The 20,918-nt window shown below is 36.8% G+C and overlaps 1 protein-coding gene across 1 annotated transcript in view; it reads left to right on the plus strand.

The window, feature by feature from the left end:
- The window catches only part of DNAJC15 (DnaJ heat shock protein family (Hsp40) member C15), a 70,767-nt gene that overhangs the window by 13,751 nt on the left and 36,098 nt on the right, over positions 1-20,918 (plus strand). The window contains exons 2-3 of the mRNA XM_058684341.1: positions 15,716-15,767; positions 19,226-19,299. Coding sequence (XP_058540324.1) covers positions 15,716-15,767; positions 19,226-19,299 — 126 coding nt within the window. The remainder of the gene's footprint in view (positions 1-15,715; positions 15,768-19,225; positions 19,300-20,918) is intronic.

Genomic DNA, 20,918 nt, shown 5'->3' on the forward strand with positions numbered 1-20,918 from the left:
CCCATCCAGAAGAAAAGTTGAAGGAAATATGAGTAATTCCACTTATTTGCTTATTGAAGTGGTCAGTTTTATCCGCTTCCATACTTAAAAACTGAATGATTTTATATTAAATGTGAGAGTATTGAAAATACAACTTATTGGGAGTGGATGAGGGAATATAAAATTTTGTGAAAAAATAGGGAATTATGAGGAGTATAATATAAGGGCATCAAGGACTGGTGCTAGAATCTAGTTTGGCATGAAATAATTAAATGACATTATGTTCTCTAGGTCATTAAAAAACTAATAAATAGGATAAGACATTATAAGGTGTTTGTGAATGGGTGTTGAAGTCAGATAGGGATGTTTCATTGCCTATCAGCTCACACTGGAAAGATTGACGAATTTTTATAATCTTTTAAAAGAGCATGGCAATAATTTAAATTTTTTTAATGTTTATTATTTATTTTTGGGAGAAATAGAGAGACAGAGTGCCAACAGGAGAGGGGCAGAGAGAAAGGGAGACACAGAATCCGAAGCAGGCTTCAGACTCTGAGTTATCAGCACAGAGCCCAAGGCGGGGGTCGAACCCATGAAACACGAGCCGAAGTTGGATGCTTAACCGACTGAGCCACGCAGGTGCCCCATTTAAAAAAAAATTTTTTTTTAATGTTTATTACTTATTTTTGAGAGAGATAGAGTGCAAGCAGGAGAGGGCATGGCAATAATTTTAAATTGTTGCTTGAAGACATAGGGTCTGGTCTGGAATTAGGATACTTGTATTTTAGTCCAGGTGCAGACACTAATGACCAATGCTAAACCTTGGACAAGGAATGTCACTTTTTAGGACATCAGTGTCTTCCTTTATAAAATGTGGGTTTTTCTATGCTAGATGTTTTCTGTAATTCCTTTCAGCTCTATGATTGTGACACTGACTTACTGTATTAGTCAGAAACGACAACAAAACATTAGACACCCTATGGAAGCTGTTGGAAATAAAGCAAAACAGAAACATATTTTTTTGTATAAAAGTATGGTGTCTCTATATCTAGAATAATTTGTGTATTTCTGCTTGTACCTTTTTTTTTTTTTTTAATTTTTTTTTTCAACGTTTTTTATTTATTTTTGGGACAGAGAGAGACAGAGCATGAATGGGGGAGGGGCAGAGAGAGAGGGAGACACAGAATCGGAAACAGGCTCCAGGCTCCGAGCCATCAGCCCAGAGCCTGACGCGGGGCTCGAACTCACGGACCGCGAGATCGTGACCTGGCTGAAGTCAGACGCTTAACCGACTGCGCCACCCAGGCGCCCCTGCTTGTACCTTTTAAAACAGTCAAGTAGAAATGGAAATTTTCCAGGGGTGCCTGGGTGGCTCAGTGAGTAAAGTGTCTGACTTCGGCTCAGGTCATGATCTTACAGTTTGTGGGTTTGAGCCCCACATCAGGTTCTGGGCTGACAGCTCAGAGCCTGGAAGCTGCTTCAGATTCTGTGTCTTCTCTCTCTCTGCCCATACCCCACTCGTGCTCTGTCTCTCTTGCTCTCAAAAATAAATAATAAACATGAAAAAAAATTTTGATTTTTTTCCTTTTTAAATATTTATTTATTTATTTATTTATTTATTTATTTATTTATTTATTTTCAATATATGAAGTTTATTGTCAAATTGATTTCCATACAACACCCAGTGCTCATCCCAAAAGGTGCCCTCCTCAATACCCATTACCCACCCTCCCCTCCCTCCCACCCCCCATCAACCCTCAGTTTGTTCTCAGTTGAAAAAAACATTTTTAAAGAGAAATGGAAACTTTCCAGAAAGAGATGTATTGAGGGGAGAAGTATGTATTGAGTGTGGAGGTGTGGGGAAGGGAAAGCTCATTTGAAGAAAGGCGAAATTTGTTTAGAACTGTAATTCAAGGATAGTTTAGAACTCTTAATTCAGGACATCACTGGACATGGAAATAATTTAATAAAAGTACAGTAATAAAATGGTAAAGGATATCCATTGGGTAAAAAAGTCTCTTTCCTCCAAATTTTAGAAAACAGAACTGAGGATACTCCTTAAACATAAAAGAGATCAATTTAGGGCCAGCAAATTAAATAGCAGTGATGAACAAGTTAAAGTAACTCTTGGACTTAAATGAACCTTGAAGTGCCCAGAAGACCCAGCTTTTGAGAAGAGGTATATCTGAAGCTTCAGATCAAAGAACACATTTCAGAAGTTGTATTTATAGATTTGATGTGTTTAACATCAAGAGCTACAAAGGAAGAATACAGAGCCTATGATAGTTATTACTTTTTAATAGGTATTTTCCAAATGCTGTGGTTATTTTTCAGTATCATTCTGAGTTAGCTTTCTGATCAGAATTTTGCTTCAAAAATCTTGTCTGTTTTTGGTCTGTCTGCTTAATCTTGAGATGATTCCATATTGTTAAATAGATGGAAGGTTGACTTTATGTTTTATGAGTTGTCTGATCTAATCTGTTTAAAATATTCCATAGGTAACTAGTCTAATCTGTATTTAACATTTTATAGATTTTTAATATATTCTATAGATGATCCCTGCCCTCTATCACACATATACATTCACTTGGGATGACCAAAGGTCACAATGAGTTAAGGGCAGCACCCTAGTCAGAAGTCAGGTTTCCCAGCTTCTAACCTTTATTTTGTCCCTATACCTTCCCTTTTTCCTCTTTGGCCTAACCTTGACTGTGTCCTTCAGCTTTATCTGGACTCTTCTCAGAAGCCATCTATTGCCCAGAAGCAGAGGACTCAATCAGCTGGCCATCTGTCTGTCTAACCATCTGTCCCCATATACATCCATCCTGTCAACTAACTACTAGCTTATTTAGCCCATAATATATTTTGGGAATATAAAGATGAATAAAGCCTACTTTTTGCTCTCTAGAGGCTCATGATTTAGTAAGGGAGACAATTCTGGGATCACAATGGAGAAATAAACTGGGAGATAGGTGGTATTGATGTTGGAATAGGGGAGATTCCAATGACATTGATTTCTTTCATATTTGAGAGTTTACTTGATCTTGCTGCCTGTCTAGAGTAGTTCCATTTTTCTTCTTTCCTGTTTAGTAGCTGAAAAGCCATGTTAGCAACACTCTTCTCTGTTAGGGATAAGGATTGATCATATCACCTTTTCGTGAAGGGTGGTGACATAGAAGGGCAGGGACTAGTGGAGTCAGTGAGGGTAGTGGGGATATGACTCAGGTACCTCTGCTCCCTTGCTCACAGCCAGCAGCTTCAGAGGAGAGAGAACTTATTTTGATTAAAAAGTGCCGTGTTCCGGATACAGGGTTGGGACCAGCTCCTACGGAAAATGTGTAAGAGTAGGTACAGGTTTCTTATTGGCAGCCTCTGTCAAATATCTGCAAAAGCCCTCTTTCAGCCTCTCAATTCCATTGCTCCCTACTACATCAACGAAAATGAAATAAAGATACTAAAATGAAGTCTTCCCCTCTCAAGTTATATCTATTGTTAAAGTGAAAGTTTTCACAAAATTTCTAATTCCAATTACTATATGATTATAATTTTATATGCATAGAATAGTTTTTAGTTAGTGCATCCTTGTTCGAAAATTTACTGATGAACTGTGTTAACACTAGCAAAGTATGTGTACTGGATTATTCTTAGCACTCTGGTTATCTCAGTATAATTGTATAAAGCGGTGGATCTTAACTTCGATGTTCCCACATATTAATATAGCAACACGAGAAAATGGATGGGGTTTACAACCATGTGCTTTTGCAAGTAGCCTAGAGCATGCTTTGTATGTGGTCCATAATCTGACTTAAAATCTGAGCCTAAGAATGAAAGTGTCCTATGTGTCAACTTTTGAGAATCATTGACAACTAGTATTAGCATACCTTTATTATCCAAGAAGTATTTCTAGCTAAAAATCTAGTAAGTTTTAAAAGGAATTAAATATGCTTATGGATAAATAAAATAATGAAAGCAAACTAGTAAAATTTGAAGGCATGCATGGTTTAAGATTGTGAATCAGTTTGTAACCTTTGTGAGGTCATCTTACTGATCTGTTTCTCTATCCCTACTGCAGTGTCTGGTCTGTAGTAGGCACCCAGGTTAAATATTTAAATGTTGATTTAATTAGTGAATAATATATGAATCAAGGGCATATGCCTAAAAGCTTTATTTTCTGGTCCTAAAGCAGAAATCTGTATAAGTCAGGATTTTCCAGAAAACAGAACCAAGTAGTATGTATTATTTATCTATTTATTTATTTTGATGATTTGGCTTAAATAGTTATGTGGACTGGCAAGTCTAAAATTTGTAGGGCGGGCCTGCAGGCTGGAAACTTTCAGACAGCAGCTTATTCTTGAGGCAGAATTTCTGCTTCCTTAGGGAAACTTCGGTTTTGTTCTTAGCGCCTTTCAGCTGATTGTGTGAGGCCCACCAATATTATCAAAGATAAATTTCTTTAAAGATAATACGCACTAGCCACAGGTATGAAATACCTACACAGTAGTGTTTAAATGACTGACGTAGCCAAATGGACATATGAAATGAACCATCACAGTGTCTTCAGGTTTAAGGACATGAAACCAAATGTACAGCCTGGTTTGGCAAACCTGTGATGAGCCCAGGAGCTCTTTGTGCTCTCTGAGGCATCCAGGGCTAGGTTGATACTGGGGCAGGATTTTGACAAGCTATGTTGAATGTGAACAAAGAAAGCTGCTTATCTTATTAGGAAAAGGGGAGATAAGGTTTACATCAGTGGGTCACTGAAGAAATGCAAAATAGTACTTGAAGACTATTCTTAAGAAATCACTGTTTACAGCAAGAATTTCAGTTTGGGGATTTTAATTATATTAGAAAGTGGAGAAATACTCAATTGGGCCATGCCTGAGTTTTGTTTCTTAACTATGTTTGACTTTTGGCTTTGTTTTGTTTTATTGTTTTGCTTTGTTTTTGTTTTACCCTTTTATTTACTGTCTAGTCTTGTATAAATTAATGCTTGTCTATAGTTAAAAATAAATCAAGTGACTTAAAAATTTTTTTTAATGTTTTTATTTTATTTATTTTTAACGTTTATTTATTTTTGAGACAGAGAGAGACAGAGCATGAATGGGGGAGGGTCAGAGAGAGAGGGAGACACAGAATCTGAAACAGGCTCCAGGCTTTGAGCTGTCAGCACAGAGCCCTATGCAGGGCTCGAACTTACGGACTGCGAGATCATAACCTGAGCCGAAGTCGGACACTCAACTGACTGAGCCACCCAGGTGCCCCAAAATATGTTTTTATTTTAGTTTTGAGAGAGAGAGAGAGAGAGAGAAAGAGAGGAAAGGAGGGTCAGAGAGAGAGGGAGACACAGAATCTGAAGCAGGCTCCAGGCTCTGAGCTCTCAGCACAGAGCCGGATGCGGGTCTTGAACCCATGAACCGCGAGATCGACCTGAGCTGAAGTTGGATGCTTAACCGACTGAGCCACCCATGCGCCCCTCAAGTGACCTTAAAGTGGAGGAAATACAGATGTAGTCAGTATTGCCTTCACTTTTTACGTAATTTAAGATTTTCAGGGGAATTGGTATTTTGAGAGAGGTTCAAGTGTGTTTGTTTTTGGCAATGGCTGGTAAAGGCAGGTAGATTAATGTGGACTAGTCCAATTTAGATATGATAGTCTGTGAAATTCATGCCAGCTTGAAGATTTTAGGGAAGGGTAATTGTAAAAATTATCTTCCTAATGTCATTTTATCATGTCTGACATTTTTTCTTGAATGTCAATTCTCTTCCTCTCTTTCTTTTGATCTGAATGTGCAATACTTTTCTTTCCCAAATTCTGCTGATTTGCCAGCAGTCTTTCTTGTTTCCTTTTTTCTTTTCCACTTATGTTGTCTAAATTCAAAGAGCTTTCTTAGTAGAAATTGAACCAAACAATAAGGCAGCATAAAACTCTGAGTTCAGCAGAAAGTGATTTGCTTGTGATTAACCCTTGAGAATTGAGAGTCACTGCAAGATAACAAAGAAAGAGTGTTTTTTGATACAACTTGCTCATTCTTCTTTTCCAATTGTAGACGAGACCTTTTTTTTTTCTCTCCAGTTGTTATGAATTCACATACTGCTTTGGTTGGGCTTTATGTATTATACTTATCATGGCATAGTTTTAGAAAAATATGTACCAAAAGAGAGCTTATGACCTCCCTTTCCTCTGACTGCAGTCCTGTCACAGACTTAACTCTCAACAAAAAGGGAACTCATTTTCCAGTTGTTTAAGGCAAATAACCTTGACATCTCTTCTTACCCCCCAGCTTTATTGAGGTATAATTGACACATAAAAATTGTTTACATGTAAGGTATACTTGCAATTTGATACACATTGTGAAATGATTACCACAATCAAACTAATTAACACATACATCACCTCACATTGTGTGTGTGGATATGTCTGGTGAGACACTCAAAGACCTACTCTTAGCAAAGTCAAGTGTAAAACTTAACGCATCTTATAACTAAAAATTTGACCAACATCATCCCCATTTCTCCTACCCCCAGCCTGGCAATCACTGTTCTACTCTGCTTCTGTGAGATCATACAGTTTTGTCTTTCTGTGTCTGGCTTATTTCACTTTGCATAATGCCCTTAAGGCCCATCCACATTGTTGGCAAATGTTAGAATTTCCTTCTTTTTTGTGGGTGAATAATATCCTTTGTATATATACATATTTTCTTTATCCATTCATCTGTCAGTAGACACTTTCTTTCATACAGTCTCTCAACAAATCTTAATGCCTTTATCTTGAAAGTATATCCAGAATCTGGCCCCCCCCCTCCATCTCCGTCACTAATCACTTTGGTCCCAGCTACCATTATCTCTTGGATTATTTTAATAGGCTCCTGACGCATCTCCATACCTACGGCTTTGACATTCTATTCTTTTTTTTTTTTTTTTTTTAACGTTTATTTATTTTTGAGACAGAGAGAGACAGCATGAACGGGGGAGGGTCAGAGAGAGGGAGACACAGAATCTGAAACAGGCTCCAGGCTCTGAGCTGTCAGCACAGAGCCCGACGTGGGGCTCGAACTCACGGACCGCGAGATTGTGACCTGAGCCGAGGTCGGACGCTTAACTGACGGAGCCACCCAGGCGCCCCGACATTCTATTCTTAACATGACAACTAGTGGTCATTTTACAGTTCTAACTAAGATAATGTTAGGCCTCTTCTCAAAACAATCATGTCTCCTATCACTCAGAGAGAAGTTAAAGTTTTTATGTTGATCCTTAAGGCTTGACATGAGCTGTTCCCCATGTTACCTTCTGATCTCATTACCTTTTTCCTCCCTTCCTCCCCCCTCCCACGTTCTGCTCTGTGTACCCTGGCCTTCTGGGTATTCCTCAGGCACACTAGGTATATCCCTGCTTTGGGGCCTTCAAACTTGTTCCACCTGCCCAGTGATCTATCTTCCTTAAATATTGGCATGGCTTCTTGACTTCCTTCAGTTTTATTTTTGTTTTTTTCCAAAAATCACGTTTTCAGTGAATCTTTCCCTGCTTATTCTATCTAAATTTGCTGTTCTCAGTATATAAATACACATCCTTGTCTTTACCTGCTTAATATTCTCCATAGCACATAACACTTTCTATTGTCTCTTTTCCTGATTTATATTGTTTAATGTCTATTTCTTGTGCTAAAATGTAGCTTCAGAAGGATAAGGATTTTGTCTGATAAATCATTAGGACTTAGAATTGTGACTGGCATATAATATCGTAGGCACTCACTGAGTATTTATTGAAATCAGTCAACCAGTCAGAGATGAGAGATGGCCTCCAAATAGCTACTTGAAAAATATCTAACTCTTTTATTGGGAGTTTCTTTATTTTTCTTTGTATAACAACTCAATCATTTCTTCATGTTTTCCTATATGGACCTGTGGATTATCTTCACTTACGTAATGAAATTTACTGACGTACGACTTTTTACTTCATTTTCTTGGTCATCCATGAGACTTTTGGATATGTATTTATCTGGTCCAGGATGTTTAGAGACATGATTATGTGTTATTTTCTTAATTAAATGTGACTGTCCTTGTCCATTTTATTTTCCTATTTCAAATAAAATTCTGTTCAGTAGCAGACACCAATGTAGTACACAAATCATACAAACTCCAAAAGGCATCTGGATAAGTGGGGAACCTTCTTAAGGTCATTTTTATCTCATTATACAAGTTTTTGAAAACCTATTATGTACTGGATACTTTGTTAGATTTTGGAAATGCAGAGATAAACAGTCCCTACTTCCAGAAAGCTCACCTTTTAGGAGGGGTTGAAGTAGACAGATAAAACCATTATTAATAATGTATCATGTATTATAATAGATCTGTTAAATACCGTGAGAGCACTAGTGAGGGCACTAAAGAGGTTTGCTTGGGTGAGGAGGTGAATGGGGAAAGCTTCATTGGGAGATGACTTAAAGCTATTTGTTGAGGAGTAAGTAGGGATTTTCCAGGTGGACTGAGCAGAGAGGAATAGAAAGGAGTAAAAGTAAAGAAGGACTAGCAGAGATCTGCTATTGTTTGCACAGTGTGCTGGTCATTTTTTATAATCTTGTCTCATAAATCGTTTTGAGCATCCTATGACGTAGGCATTCACATTGCCATTTTATTGATGAGGAAATGGGCCCAGACAGATCAGCTTAGGGTAACAGAACTGGTAAATGTTGGTTTGGATTTTGAACCTGATTAACTTTGAAGCCCATGTTTATCTATACATTCAGGAGTGGAATGTATGGATAATCAGGGTGGAAGATTGAGAGAGTTCATACCTGCTGCATGGATGAAAAACATGAGTGAAGTCTTATTTAAAAAGTAAATATTTAGAATAGTAAAGGCAAAGAGGAACGGTATGAATTTGGGTTGAGGATGATGATGATACTGAACAGATTTGAAGGTCAGCAGACATCAGAAGCCATAATTTTCTACTGATGCCATTTAGTGTGGACATAAAACTTTTCTTCAGCCAGACTTAGCAGTCTAGGGAAAAGATTGTCTATGGTAACTCTCTAACCATTTTGAAACCAATCAATGATTTCATTGAGAAGTTACCATTCATTGGTTTCTGCATATGCTATTATGCATATGCCTGGACATTTTAAAATTTAAAATACTCATACTTTGTGTATGGTCAAAGGTAATGCTTTATTAAAAGTGAAAACCGCTTTGTGGCATTTTTCACAGATATAATCTAAAATTGTCATGAATTTTTAAGACTTAATTAAATACCATTGGCCAATATCACATACATTTATTATGTGTATACATATAGTCTTTGTTTTCCATGGTGACCATAATGAAATTGTTAAGAGCTGAATTTCCAAATTTGGTGCAAGTAGAATATTTTCTGTTTTCCTTATATATAGACCACTGTTCCCAAACACTAGTCTGGACCGGTTGTAAAGAATTAGTTGGCTGAGGTCAGAGAGGTCTTTTCCTGCTTTCTCCTCTAGGGTTTTGATGGTTTCCTGTCTCACATTCAGGTCCTTTATCCATTTTGAGTTTATTTTTGTGAATGGTGTGAGAAAGTGGTCTAGTTTCAACCTTCTGCATGTTGCTGTCCAGTTCTCCCAGCACCATTTGTTAAAGAGACTGTCTTTTTTCCATTGGATGTTCTTTCCTGCTTTGTCAAAGATTAGTTGGCCATACGTTTGTGGGTCTAATTCTGGGGTTTCTATTCTATTCCATTGGTCTATGTGTCTGTTTTTGTGCCAACATTTTTCTTTTTAAAGAACACTGCCTGATTTCTTCTATTTTCAGCACCTATTGTAATTTTCCTAAGTCAAAGAAATAACATTTCTGTAGTTTTCTGTGAAATCACAGATGTACCATGTCTAGTCGCATGAGCAATTTTAGACATTTAACCTGGTTATTGCCTAGTTGTTAGAAAATGACTGTCTTTGTGGTAGTAATGCTGTGCCTCATTCACCATTTTGCTTTTAAATTGTCTTTTCAGTGTCGTTTTTGTTGTTCTGTTACTGGCAATTTAGTTTTAAAGAATCATTATTTAAAACACATTCAAAATAAAAATTGAAGTATATCGTATGCTTGACACTGGATCAGATATGATGTTGCTTATATAAAAGAAAGAAATTAGATCCTGTTAGCCTGAGGATATAATACTGAAATTTAAGTAAATGTGAAATAGCATAGTGATAGAGCATATGTGAAATTTTTTTTGAATAGTGGTAAATTAGAGATGTTGATGGAATTCTCTGATATTTACAGAGTTAGGCCAAATGAACCATGGGCTATTTAAACGCCCCAGTATGTTTTAGATGTTATTTTACTTTTAAAAATTAAAGTCGAATAAAGGTATTGTCAAGAATTCTGTCTGAACTACTTGCTGAGATTTCAGATTCAATCTCCTGTACTTCCTGTTTTCTACATTTGCAATTAGATAGTTTCTTTTCCCCTTTGGGGTCATTCAGATATGTGGAGGGCTGGGGGAATTTATTGTTGCCTTAGAGCTCTCTCAATTTGTGTCTGAAAAAAAAAATACCAATGATGTTTTAGTGCATGAAAAACTGTTACATAGCAGATAAATGTGTTTTTCTAGGAAATTGATCATATTCTTATTTTGGACCAGTTAATGTTAAAGTTTTAACTTAATTGCTTTATATCTAACAGTTTTAGTATTTCCATAGAAAACTTTATGAGAAAGACCTATGTTCTTATTTCAGAGTCTAAGATCTGATTGTGTAAGATACATGGTATTTTTTGAAAATCTCAAGTGGAGTTCAATTTCCAAATAATATATTTTTATTTGTTATAAATGGTTTATGCTTAAAAAGTGTAAACTATTTTAATATCAATTAATTAAAATATAATTAAAGAGGTAAATCAGTTATAGGTCCCTTCCAATAAGGAAAATGAGATTGTTTTTTTTTTTAATATTTATTTATTTTTGAGAGAGAGAGAGAGACCAAGCCTGAGTGGAGGATGGGCAAAGAAAGAGGGAGAATCCAAAGCAGGCTCCAGGTTCTGAGCTGTCAGCACAGAGCCTGATGCTGTGCTCAAACTCACAAACCATGAGATCATGACCTGAGCTGAAGCCGGATGCTCAACCGACTGAGCCACCTAGGTGCCCCAGAAAGATGAGTTTTTGATGAAAGCTGTGCATAACTTTGTCCATTCACTGTGGGTAAATAAGATTTGACTGCAGTTTTTGGTCATATATTGAACATTCTTATTTGCGCCAGTGATCTACCTAATTTGAGTTTGGTTTCTTTTTGACTTTAAAGGTTGTAAGGCCTTTCATGTTTATCTTTCTATAAAGTTAGTCTTGAGAAACAGGTTAACTCTGTCGTCAGTGTTATTTTTCTGGTATTTGATATATTATTGTATTAATACTTTTCTTGTATTGTTGAATGAATGTAAAGTGAAATATATGTGGCAGGTCTTCTCATGTGCTCTAGGACCACGAAGGTAAATGATACACCCTTTTTGACTTTAGCGAGCTTATTTATTTATATATTTGTTATGGAGGTTCTCATGTTGGGCTTGTGAACTAAAGGGCTTCAGAGAAACCTTTGGATCCCTTCAAATTATGTATAAAAAATTTGCTGTGTGTATATATCTGTGGTTTTCTGGTGTGACCCATAGATTTAACCAGATTTTTAAAAAGTTATTTATATGTAGAAAAGCTAAAGGAGACAGAGCACATCTAACTATAAACTAGTGTAGTAAATGTTGTAATAAGGGTAAAAATAAAGGTCTTTGGGAGATTAAACGTTGGAGGCCCATCACGTTTCAGGTCCTACATAGGACTCATTTGATATGGACCTTTGCCTTGCTACATGCCATGTCTGTTGTGCATAATATAGTGACTGATGTACAGTAATTTTTGTGTCAGTGAGGGTCCTGGCAGTAATGGATGGTTTTTTTTTTTTTTTTTGAAGATAGTTTAATGAAGAGATTATTTGCACAGGGAGGCATGGTTTAAGGTAACCAGAAATGGGTGATGAATCATCCAGGGGCTAGCAATGGTTGGAGACTGTTATCCACCCAGAGAAAGGGGCAAGAGAATGGGATTATGTATGTTCCAGAACCCAATGAGAGTCGTGGGCATGGAAGAGGAGCCCTTTAACAGGAGCTGTGGCTGAAAAGGAAACATAACAGGAAGTAAATTGTACCATTACTTCTATCTTTTTCCACCTTTTGCTTTTCTGCTGATGCTTCTTGTTTAAGAAGTCGGTCTTTTGTGCACAGTTATCAATCCCACTTGGCCACATAAAAGTGGGTGCTGGGCTCAGAATACTTCCCTACCAAGAGATGAGGAGTTCACATACCCTGTGCTGGGATTACCACCTTTGTGGGATTTGTTCTGCTGAAGCATAGTCAATGGCTCTCACACATGCCCTCAGCTTTCAGTATTTCAGACTCCAGGGATGGTGTGGGGTGGAGAGAGGTGAGTCCTTCTGTTGCGCCACCAGAGGGGTGGGTGTTTGTAGGCCCATTTCCCTTAGTTAGCTAGCACTGGGGGTGGGGGAGGGGGAGCCCATTAGCCATAACGGACTGATGCATACAGCTGGAGCTGAACTTTGTCTTCTTTCGTGTAAGGAAAGCATTATCCAGTGCTTGACTGTGTGATGTTTTCCTTGGCAACTTTGATACCAAGATGCAACAGGCAGAAGTGTTTGGAGTCCTCTCCTGGGATTGGTCACCTGTGCCTGGTGTTCTTTTTGACACTTCCTCTCTTTGGTAAAGCCCAGACAGAAACTAGTGGGCAAGTGAGGACTTGGATAATGTGGATAAGGGGATGCAGAAGTACAGAGCAAGTCAGAGAAGGGTGGAGAATGAATCTAGAAGGACAAATGGAGAATGACAGCAGAGTGCTTAATACTTATTTGTTGAATTCAATTGAATATTGTTAAACATTTTAGATTTACATATTAAAGGGAAAAATGACCGGATGCCTAATGGTTTAATGTTTCTGATATAAATACCTCCAAATGAAAATCTCTTTGGAATTGTAGAGGCAACAATTTGTATTTTGAGTAGTTAAAATAGTAAAAGTGACACAATTATTAATCTATAAAAATGTGAAATTAGAATAACACAACTTTTTAAGACTGTATTTTTCAAATATGGTTTTTTGAAATGTGAGAATTTGGATTATTTAGTTTAGAGAAGACCAACTCATTTTCTAGGGCCTCCTCAAAAATTACTTCTATGAATCTTCCCTTAGACAAATTTAAGTGTTTGCAGAACACTGTTCTTTTTTCTGCTATACCACTTATATTCAATTAATAGTTATTTTATTGATAATATTAAAAGCAGTTCACATTTACTGACTGCTTACTATGTGCCAACCCACTGTGTTAAGTCCTTTACATACATAATTACATTTTATCCTCACAATAACCTTAGGAATTATAGATACTGTTGTTTCGCGCTTGAGATGGCTCAACGGACAGAAGTTCCACAAAGGCCAGAGGTCTTTATGTGCTGGTATTAATATTTCTGCAGCATTTTGTTGTTAGCATCCCCTAGGTATTCTTTTAGTTGAGTACCTTTTCATATGTTTGTTAGCCATTTAGATTTTTTTCTATAAAGTCCCTGACCTTTTTGCCCATGGTTCTGTTGGATTGTCTCCCTTACTAGTAATATGGAGGAATTCTGTACATGTCTTTGGATATATGCTCATTGTCAATTATGTGTTACAAATGACTTCTCCAATTCTGTGGCAGATTTAGACAAGTGTTAAGAACAGGACATATCTGGTAGGCAAAGATAAATATTTCTAGACAGATGAAAGACTAAACAAGGTTATAAGGAAGGAATAAATTCACACATGAAACAGTTGAGTAGTTTGTTAGGACTGAGGTTCATTAAAGTGAACCAGTGGAAGATAAGACTGGAAATTTCAAACCATACAGCCTCAGGGAAGCTTTAGAAAATGGTAAACATATACCTCAACAGAATATCCTCTTTAAATCTATACTCTTTAAATCTATACCTCCCTTCTGTTCAGGACAGACAACCTGTCTAGACAACCTGAAGGGAACTTTGGAAACTGTTTTGCCTCTCTGGGTAGCTAGCTCTAGACTTCCTCTGCTCTGCTGGGGGGAAAAGATCTTTCTTTACTAGGGTGTCCAGTGTTACTGCCTGGTAAAAAAAGTATATCTTAGCATTAGAACTGAGGAGGAGAACCATAGATGAACTTCCTTCATCTTGTCTATGAAGAGCTCTAGATTTCTAAGAGACAGATGCTGGATATTAAAGTTAGACCACTTTCATAACATCCCTCCAGGCTCAACCTCTGTCTTACTACTTCTGCACCAGTGTGAAATGAATCCATTCTGTTCCCTACTGAGGAAATTTTTTTTCTAGATGTATTTTTTAGTCTTTCCTGGATCTTAACAGATTTACCTCTCACCATTAGAGAAAAACATTTCTATCGTGTCTCTTCTGAATTCTGTATCCATCAAAATTTGATTTGGCTGCAAGCGCTTACAAAGATAGAATTTTATTTTTATCTTGTGTAAATAGAGGCAGTCCTGGGGTGCTATGGCGTCTCCCTGATCATCTGGGGCACAGTCTCCTTTCATCTCATTGTTTTTCCTTCTTTATCCAACATGGCTGCTCTAGCTGTAGAATATCTACATTTCTAGCCAGTAAGAAGGAGGAATAGAAAAGGAGAAGGACATTTCTTCCATCCCCCAAAGGACTTCTCAGAAGTTGCATATACCACCCTGCTTATATCTTATAAGCCAGTATTTAGTTAACATAGTCATAGTCTAAGGGAGGCTTGGAAATATGTCTGACTAAAAATAGGAATTCCTGATCCTAGAGAAGAAAGGGGGAATGGATGTTGGGGTGGGGGAGCTATTGAGCTCTGTTATGTAAACCTTATCTGTTTTGATTTAAATATTTTTCTGAGATGGTAAAGGAGAAAAGCATAGAATATAACCAATTTAAATTAGATTTTTATCAGAATGAGCTCATAACTTTATGGATTCTAAATTCTTGGCTCTTATTTAAAAAACTTTACATTGGTCTGTAAAGGTAGAAATAAACTAACTTTTAAATTATTCATAATTCTTACTAATTTTTGGCAGTTTGACTTCTTTACTAAACATAGATCTAATGTTTTATCAAAATTTAAAATAATAGCAAATGCTATTGCAAATATAAGGGAAATATGTTCCTTCTATTTTTGTAGAAGATAAATATATTTAACCACTATTAAGAATAACCTATAGAAAATATTTTAGCATAAAAGATCTTGGGTAGAATGAATTCATATATACAGAAATTAAGTGAAATCTAGAATAATTTTAGTTTACTGAAAATTAATTTTTTTTAATGTTTATTTACTTAGAAGGACAGAGATATAGAGCATGAGCAGGGGAGGGGCAGACAGAGAGGGAGACAGAGAATCTGAAGTGGGCTACAGGCTGTTAGCTGTCAGCACAGAGCCTGATGCGGGGCTTGGACTCACGAGCCATGAGATCATGACCTGAGCCGAAGTCGGATGCTTAACCGACTGTGCCACCCAGGTGCCCCAAGTTTACTGAAAATTAGCTAATATGGTACACAGCAGGTAGAATCCCATAGACACTGCAGATTTAAAAAAAATTCTGTTTTTCACAGCAGAGCTTGAGTAAAATGTTGTATTTAACATATTTATTCTCATTATTTTAAATGGTTTACTTGAAGGAAAAAAAAAGCCAGTGTAAGACTGTAAGTGATAATCATTTTTTTCCTTTATAGGCAAGAAGTTTGATAGCTGTTGGACTGGGTGTTGCAACTCTTGCCTTTGCAGGTAAGATAAGTAAAGCATACTTCTCAATAAATTTTGCAGGAGAAATATTTCCAAATAGCTTCTATAGTGATTCATGAGGATACCCTCTGTATTCTGAGGTTTGGGTTTTAAGACATTATACATTCTCATTTGTTTCTCCATTTATAGTCCCTGAACATTTGTCAGTGTAGCAAAAGCTAGATAACTGTGTAGTGAAGAAAATTAACAATAAGAAGCTAGGAAAACTAGCCCCAATAATAGTTGATCTTCATAGTATTTTTTTTTAGCTTGAACTATAATGTACTTTAAAAACATTGTTCAGGGGCGCCTGGGTGGCTCAGTCGGTTAAGCGGCCGACTTCGGCTCGGGTCACGATCTCGCGGTCCATGAGTTCAAGCCCCGCATCAGGCTCTGTGCTGACAGCTCAGAGCCTGGAGCCTGTTTCAGATTCTGTGTCTCCCTCTCTCTGACCCTCCCCCGTTCATGCTCTGTCTCTCTCTGTCTCAAAAATAAATAAAACATTAAAATAAATAAATAAATAAATAAAAATAAAAAATAAAAACATTGTTCAGTATGAAGCAATGTAACTGATATGGGGTTCCTCTGTTCTCCCTTGTTTTTTTGTTTGTTTATTCTTGTTTTTTTCTTGCAGTAAGATGTCACATTTCCTGAGTAGTCACTTTTTTTGTTTTTTGTTTTTTGTTTTAATTTTTTTTAACGTTTTATTTATTTTTGAGACAGAGAGAGACAGAGCATGAACAGGGGAGGGGCAGAGAGAGAGGGAGACACAGAATCGGAAGCAGGCTCCAGGCTCTGAGCCATCAGCCCAGAGCCCGATGCGGGGCTCGAACTCACGGACCGTGAGATCATGACCTGAGCCGAAGTCGGACGCTTAACCGACTGAGCCACCCAGGCGCCCCTGTAGTCACTTTTTTTGATGAGTATAGTTATTCCCTGTAATGTATTAATTACTTCATTTTTTTTTAACACATTGGTGTAATTTCTTCTGAAAACCTGGGAGAATTTCTTTTACTGTCCAAATCACCAAATAGTTATAAAAATTTAAAGCAAAATTGTTATCTCTTCCAGTTGTAAATTGGATAGCTATTTCCTAATCAGATGTTGATCTGAGAGCATCTCTCATTACATTTTTTGTTTTAGCATTTGTGTCTCTTAAGTTTCGTGGATTTGATTTTGTTTGTTGGATCTTCTCTTTAAGAGAAGCTACATTCCATTGTGGTTATATGGAGTTGGTAAGATCCAATTGCAAAATGGGACATAAAAGATTGTTGTTTTGTTTTATATGATACTTAATTTCATGCAGTTCTCTTAAAGCACCTTAAGCATAAACACTTAAAAATCAAGATCAGTGGTTCAGATTCTCTTGGTCTTTGTGCCATCAACGTCTTGTGTCTCATCGTGATGACTACACTGAGGTTTTCTGAGAAGACTATCGTCCAAAAAGGAATTCTGACAAACTTGGCCCTAAACATGAAACGTGAATTTTAGTATCAACTATTTTAGCAGAATTGGTATAGTTATTTTGAAATTCAAATGGAAGATTTTTATTTGAAATCAAAGACAGATGCTGTACTTTTGCCAGGGTTTTCTTTCTAAAATGAAAAGAATTGGTGTGTGAATTGTGTACATACCACACTTTTGCCAAGTTCTTATTACTAACTAGAATGTTAATAGCAGGCAGCTCTCTTCCAGAGCCGAATGCAACTGAATAATGGAATTTAGGAGAAAGTACACTTAGACTTGTTGGAACTAGGTCTTCTGGTTTATGGTTAAAGTAAACCTTCAGATGTCACTTGTTGAAGACTTTACCTACTTTTTTCATCAAGACTGCCTGATTATATGTGCTTTTATATTTTAAATTTTGAGGTAATTTAAAAGCTATACTGTGTACTATTGTAGAATCAAATGGAAATTGACATCTATAGGACAAGAGGTTTGGATGAGTTAGGCTCTCACTTATTCAGTGTCACTTATTTAACTTAATTTCCCTTTATTTAATGCTCTCCTTGAGGTCAAGAACTTTTTCTCTTCTATGTGGATTGACTATTTCCCATCTCCCATACCTAGCATCCTATTTTTCACATGTTGTTTGCATAGGAATAATAGTGTGTTTAGACAGGTAACTACTTCTTTTTTTTTTTTTTTTAATGTTTTCTTTTTTTAATATTTATTTACTTTTGGGAGACAGAGTGCAAGCAGGAGAGGGGCAGAGAGAGAGGGAGACACAGAATCTGAAGCCGGCTCCACGCTCTGAGCTGTCAGCACGTAGCCCGACGTGGGGCTTGAACCCATGAAGCGCGGGATCATGACCTGGGCCAAAGTCTGACGCCTAACCCACTGAGCCACCCAGGCGCCCCTAGACAGGAAATTTCTAAGAGGTGTATGTAATTGAGCTTTCCCAGTGGAAATCTTGATTTGCAAAGAAGGTTATGGTTGGAAATTGAATAAAATCCAGAGTATCATAGTGGGTTTTCTAGCAAGACATTTGGGAAGAGAGACACTACTTACTGTTGATCGGTACATAATGCTGATTAGGGTATAAAAGGTAAATTAATCAGGTAATATTTTTTTCTTGTTCTATGCCCTCAAAATAGTTTGGGACCTGTTTTGCTATTATGACTCAGGAGTTTTAATTATTAGGATACCTAAGAAAAGAAAGCACCAAAATAAATTATGCTTTTAGGAGAATAGTTAAATTTGATGAGAAATTGACAGTAAATATCTTTGGTGAATATTTCTTACATAGTTGCTTTTTACTTTGTAGATAGTTCCATTAAAATTGTTCCTATGTTTTACAGATCCTAGATAGTATTTGTTCTCTTAAGTATTTCAAAGTGATTATCACTGGGAAAATCAGTACAAATAACCAGATGTGTGAATCTACACATACATAAAAGGACTTTATCTATAGTTTGTGTTAGAGTACTAGGATGTTTTTTTTTTTTTGTTACCTATCATATGGTATAAATAGAAGATATACATAAACATTGACATTTTCTAATTTTATAATCATTAATTAGAACTTGATAAATAATAACTTTATTTTTATTTTATTTTTTATTTTCGAGAGAGACAGAATGTGTGAGCTGGGGAGAGGGGCAGAGGGAGAAAGAGAGAATCCCAAACAGGTTTTATGCTCAGCACAGAGCCCAATGCAAGAGCTCGATCCCACGACCCTGGGATCATGACCTGACCTGCAAGAGTTGGATGCTGAACCAGCTGAGCCACCCAGACATCCCTCAATCTAATAACTATTTTAATTATGTTAAAATGAAATGCTTCCTCCATTCAATAAATTAGACATTTGGAAAAATAGAACTTTCTGGTAAATTTTGAAATAGTTATTGAAATAATACATAGAAAAGAAACTATCGATAAATATTGTAGTTACTACCTTGTGGGTATTGTCTTTCCATATTATGGAAAATATGTTTGCTCTTATTCCTGTTGTTTTTTAGGTCGCTATGCATTTCAGATCTGGAAACCTCTAGAACAAGTAATCACAGAAACAGCAAAGAAGATTTCCACTCCTGTGAGTTAAAGATGGCTTTAGTTAGAAGGCTTGTTTTGATTTTTGTTTATATGCCATATTTGATAGTAATTTAGAAAATGTCTTAGATTTTTCAACATTTGTAGTTTACTTTCTTCATGATACCCTTGGGGTGTTTATTTATTGATTTGTTTCAGTCTCTTAGTCACGTTATTTTTATTTCTAATCTTATTCCTGCTTTTGACATCTAATTATTATATCTCTCTTAGTAGTATTACACCAACTTTGAGGTAATTTATCTTCCTTGTTTAATTAATATTAATTCTTTTAGTGATTGTCTATATTAATTCTTGTGGTAGAAGCTGGATATAGTTGATGAATAAAACAGACAAGTTCCTTGCCCTGATGGAGCTTACCCAAGAGTTTATTTCATCATAAAATTTGAAACTGATCCCCATGTACCACCGCCTGATCATTTCAAACATAAAATTATAAGATTCCAATCCTGAAATCCTATAGGGCTTATACATTCATCTATAGGCATTGTAGCTACTCTGCTGAGCTAAATGTAAGTGAAGAATGAATGATAGTAGATACTTAAAAGCTACTGCGTAGTGGACTGGTTTGTAACTACTGGACACAATGCAAAGAAAACTCACTGAAGCGTTGCAGCATAATCGTTGACTTCTGGGAAATAGAAGCAGATATGGGATAGATCAACTTGGCTTGCAGCAATTGGAGAATGAATGACTTGTTTTAGCAAAGGCATTACAGGCTTGTGAGGCTTAGTTAGCCGTGAACAATGACCACACTTTCAAAGGATGACATACTGACAAATAATTAAACTCAGGTCCAAAAGAACTGCAAGTGATTTTGCAGACCTATAAATGTATGTCTGTGATTAGAGGGGGCATGTGTGTTTTGTTTTGTTTTTTTCTGTGTTCCTATTTATATTTTATTTGGCTACAGTATTAATAGGTATTTAGCATTCGTTCAGTAATTATTCATTCTACATGCCAGACATTACTGTGGAGAGTGGGGTATAGTCAAGGACCATATAAAGATATTGACCTTAGGAGTGTATATTTTAGTGGACACAGACAATTAACAAGTGAATGAATAAGTAAAGTATATACTATGTAGAAGTGTTGACTGCTTATAAGAAAACTAAATCAGGCTAAGAGTTTAAAGAATAACAGCAGAGAGGAATTGATACTAGATGGGTCAGGGAAGGCCTCACTGAGAAGATGAGAGAGCAGATGTGAATCTCTGAAGAAAGAGCTATCTAGGGACTGAAACACTGCAGAGGTCCTGAAGTGGAAATGAGCTTTGCAGCAAGAATAACCCCAGTGAAATATGCAAAGGGAATAGTGGTAGGATAGGGACCAGATCATTTGAGGCCCCATAGACTATGATCAAAACTGCGAATTTTACTTCAAGTATAATGGAAAGCTTTTGGAAGGTTTTGAGCATGGGGGCAACGTGATTTGCATTTTATTTTATTTTTAATGTTTATTTATTTTTGAGAGACAGAATGTGAGCGGCGCAGGAGCAGAGAGAGAGGGAGACACAGAATCCAAAGCAGGCTCTATCCAGGCTCTGAGCTGTCAGCACAGAGCCCGATGCGGGGCTCGAACTCCCGAACCATGAGATCATGACCT

Source organism: Neofelis nebulosa, chromosome 1 (assembly GCF_028018385.1).
Source record: "Neofelis nebulosa isolate mNeoNeb1 chromosome 1, mNeoNeb1.pri, whole genome shotgun sequence".
Lineage (NCBI taxonomy): Eukaryota > Metazoa > Chordata > Mammalia > Carnivora > Felidae > Neofelis > Neofelis nebulosa.